Source organism: Eriocheir sinensis, chromosome 28 (assembly GCF_024679095.1).
Source record: "Eriocheir sinensis breed Jianghai 21 chromosome 28, ASM2467909v1, whole genome shotgun sequence".
Lineage (NCBI taxonomy): Eukaryota > Metazoa > Arthropoda > Malacostraca > Decapoda > Varunidae > Eriocheir > Eriocheir sinensis.
In genome coordinates this window covers 5,818,944-5,823,015 of record NC_066536.1, presented here as the reverse complement: position 1 = coordinate 5,823,015, position 4,072 = coordinate 5,818,944, and the positions used below count along the sequence as shown (strand labels likewise).

Genomic DNA, 4,072 nt, shown 5'->3' with positions numbered 1-4,072 from the left:
GATAAAGAGAGCATAAGAACGTATGCATAAGGAGCTCGCAGCAGGTCATTCGGGGCACACCATGCACCTTCCAAAACAAACATTGCCTTCATATTACCCTTCCATGAACTTATTAAGCCTTTTCTCGAAGGTGTGAATCAAAAATTATTTGCATAGACTGTTCCACGCTTCCTTTTAATGCACGCTGACTATTCTTTGTTAATTATAAGTCTAGATTTGGTGATGATGGTTGACTCTAGTCTGTTCACTTAAGTCTGACCCAAGCTGACAACATAAACCTAAGCGTGTTCGTAAGCACAGTGTAGATTAGCAGAAAGTGGTGCGTGAGATAAACACAAACAGAGGTTAAAGAAAACTTGGAAGCCATAGCAATAGCCAATCAGCACAGAGCTCGCAAACACGCTTAGGTTTATGTTGTCAGCTTGGGTCGGACTTAAGTGAACAGACTATAGTATTAACACTACTATACTCTCTCTCTCTCTCTCTCTCTCTCTCTCTCTCTCTCTCTCTCTCTCTCTCTCTCTCTCTCTCTCTCTCTCTCTCTCTCTCTCACCCACCTTCGCATCCCGCATTATACTTTTACTCTGTCCCGTTTCCTCCTCCTCTTCCTCCGGCCACAGGAAGACCCTCACACTCACGGACTTCCGAGACCTGCAAACTCACATCCTGCAGAAGGCCGGACACACGTCTCCTCGCGCTTCTCGTCCTCTCCTCCTCCTTTTGCGTCGCCCATGATTCTCCTTCTCTTTTCCTTCTCTCTCGCTGCCACGACCACCACTATTGCAGTTCTTCCCGTTTGAAAATAATCGCTCACTTAAATCTTTATATTCTAATGCAACGAAAAAATGCAATGACTAACTAACAAACAATTAAACTAACTAACTAACTAACTAACTAAGGAACTAAAGAAACTAAGGAACTAAGAAAACAATAAAGAAATACACAAATAAGCAGATAAATAATGAAATAGATAAATAAACAATAGGATTTTTTTATCTTCTTTTCCTCTATGTTGTCTTTTCGTTAGTCCGTGATCTTTATTTGTGCGTGTGTACGTTATTCAGTTATCTAGTTGGTTGGTCAGATGAGTCGTAGCGTAAAGATTATACACACACACACACACACACACACACACACACACACACACACACACACACACACACACACACACACGCGCTTTCTTCCTTTCACCTGCGTCGCTTCTCCCACGTAACTGAAATCCTTGTTAATGTACTCAGTTGGCAAAGATCCGGTGTTCCCTCCGCTCGTCCCTCCTTCCTTTCTTCCATCCTCCTCCCTCCGTTACACCTTCCTCTCTCTCCTTCCCTCCCTCCCTCCGTGACTCTTCCTTTCCCTTCCCTTTCCCTCTCTCTCTCTCTCATTCTAGATTGTTTTTTCCCTCTTCCCTTCCTTCCCTCCCCTTCTTTTGTTCCTTTCTTCTGTCTCCCTTCATTCTCCTTTCCCTTTTCTCTGTCCCTCTTCGTTTCTCTTCCCTTCTTTAAGTTTCTTTTATGTCTCCTTCCTTTACATTTATAGCTATTTTCCTCCTTCTTTTCCTCCTGTATTTGCTTCCCTTTCTCTCAACCTCTTTCCTGTTTTCCTTCTTTCGTACGTTGCTCTTTTCCATGTTTTCCTTCCGGTACGTGTTTTCTTTCTGTCAACCCTTTTCCTACCTCCTTCCTTTTGTACTTTTTATTTTCCTTTTATTTTCCTCCTGGTACCGTACGTGTTTTTCTTTCTCATAACCCTTTTCCTGCTTCCTTTCTTTCGTACGTTGTTCTTTTCCTCGTTCTTTTCCTCCTTGTACTTGTTTTCTGTTCTCTCAACCCTTTTCCTGTTTCCATCCTGTCGGGCGTTGCTCTTTTCCTCGTTATTTCCCTCCCTGTATATGTTTTCTTGCCTCTCAACCCTTTTCCTGTTTCCATCCTGTCGGGCGTTGCTCTTTTCCTTTTTATTTTTCTCCCTGTACTTGTTTTCCTTTCTGTCCATCCTTTCCCTGTTCTTTTTTTCTTATTTCTTACGTCGCTTTTTCAGTTTAGATTTTGTTCCTTGTAGTTGTTTTGCTTTTTCTATCAATCCTTCTCTTTCCTTTCGTATTTTGCTCTCTCCCTATTGATTTCCTCTTTATATTTGTTCTCTCAACATTTTCTCCAATCTCCTTCTTCTCGCACTTTCCTCTCTCCTTAACCTCCCTGCTTTTTCTACTCGTTTTTCTTCTACAATTCAATACAGTGAAGTTGCAAATGACTACATATTTTTAGTATGGGAGGAATCTATTCATAAAAGTTCTGAGAGTAATAAACATATTTTCACTCAGGAAAAAGCAGTGAACCGTAAGATGCCAGAACTCTGAACATCGTGGTATGTCATTCAATTATAGTTTTACGCACCACACATCACAAACTGCGTAGGGTAGAAATATGAATCAGAGACAGACCCGATGCGGCTCATTTCACTGACCTGCTTACAAAGTTAGATTAGAATTAGCCCCATTGTGTTCAGCTGCCGAGAAACGTGAGTGATAAGGCGACCGAGATAATGCCAAGATAGAAAAAAAAGAGAAATTTAGGGCTTTCCTTAGTACGGCCGGTTTGTATTTTTGTTACATAACGCTGAAGCAGATTATTAGTTTGATAGCGTGGACATGAGAGAGAGAGAGAAAGAGAGAGTTATGACGTATTGTGGAGTTCGATATAGAGGAGGTAATGATGATAGAAGGACATGTGAGGACTGTGATTATATGAAGCTTGGATACTGGCACTCTCTCTCTCTCTCTCTCTCTCTCTCTCTCTCTCTCTCTCTCTCTCTCTCTCTCTCTCTCTGTGGTTATCCTTATCGCATCTTCCTTCCCCTGCAGCTGTTGCCGTGTTCATTCATCGTATCTCTCTTCCTCCCCTTCTTCCTCCTCCTCCTTCCTCCTCATCTCCTTCCTCTTTCCCATCCCCCTCCTTTAGACTTTACACGGGAGCCGGATGTGGTTCTTCGTATCCGGCTATAGTGTGTGAGGCCCATTCGTTCTCCTTATTCAACCTGACGAAGAGATGGGGCGTGTGAGGACCTTGTTTTGAGTGCCTCTTCGAAGGTTAGGGAGCTGTGGGCGTTAACAAGGTCTCGGTCTTGTTTGGTCTTGGTTTGTGTAAAGGGGATATTACACTGGGCAAATTCTCCGTGGATCTTCAGTCAAACCACGATTTCTGCTAGCGTGATTCTCATTTGTTTCTTGTTATTGCTGCTGATGATGATGGTGAGTAATACCGTCTTCCTTTGGTGAAATCTACCGTAGCTTTGGAAGATCGTGGACACGTCAGAAAACCACGGAAATATGAGAACCACGCCAGCGGGAATCGTGGTTTGACTGAAGATCCACGGAAAATTTGCCCAGTGTAATTGCCCCTTAACTCGTGGAAGGATCGGAGGGTTGGTAGTGGTGGTGGTGGTGCTAGGAAGGACTGACTGATTGGATGGTTGTTAGGTAAATGAGGACAGGTGTGAGGCTCGTGCTAATTGTCTTCATTTGTTGCCGTCATTGCATTTATTTAGAGATCTTTCCTTCCCTTTTCCGCCTGTGTTTTTTCTTACTCTTATTATTCCTTTCTCTTCTTTATCATCACCATCTCCATCATCATCAGCATCTTCTTCTTCTTCTTCCTCTTCTTCTTCTTCTTCTTCTTCTTTTTCTTTTTCTTTTTCTTTTTCTTTTTCTTCTTCTTCTCTTTTCTTTTTCTTTTTCTTTTTCTTTTTCTTTTTCTTCTTCTTCTTCTTCTTCTCTTCCTCCTCCGTCTCTTCCACCTCGTTGCGAAATTTAAAACAAATATGCCACGCCCCTCGATAGAAAAATAGTGAGTGTCCTAAAAATATAGTTAGTTATGAATCTATTTTATACTCCTAACAGTCTAAACATACACATAAATACCCTGTGAAAAAAAAAAATAAATAACAGCTCATAGATCGCTCCAGCTTTAACAACGAAACAGGTGACTCGCGCTTCGAGCCGTTTGAAACGCGAGTCGCTCTGTACCGAGACTGCCACGATGCTCCTTCCTCTTCCATCCTCCTCTTCATCTTGTGGCTG

General features: G+C 42.3%; 1 protein-coding gene across 1 annotated transcript in view; it reads right to left on the bottom strand.

Annotated features, from left to right (window-relative positions):
- LOC127004696 (serine/threonine-protein kinase PkaB-like) overlaps positions 1–733 on the bottom strand; it is a 29,635-nt gene extending 28,902 nt beyond the window's left edge. Inside the window, exon 1 of the mRNA XM_050872785.1 lies at positions 664–733. Within this exon, the coding sequence (XP_050728742.1) occupies positions 664–733 (70 nt within the window). The remainder of the gene's footprint in view (positions 1–663) is intronic.
- Positions 734–4,072: the final 3,339 nt, after the last annotated feature.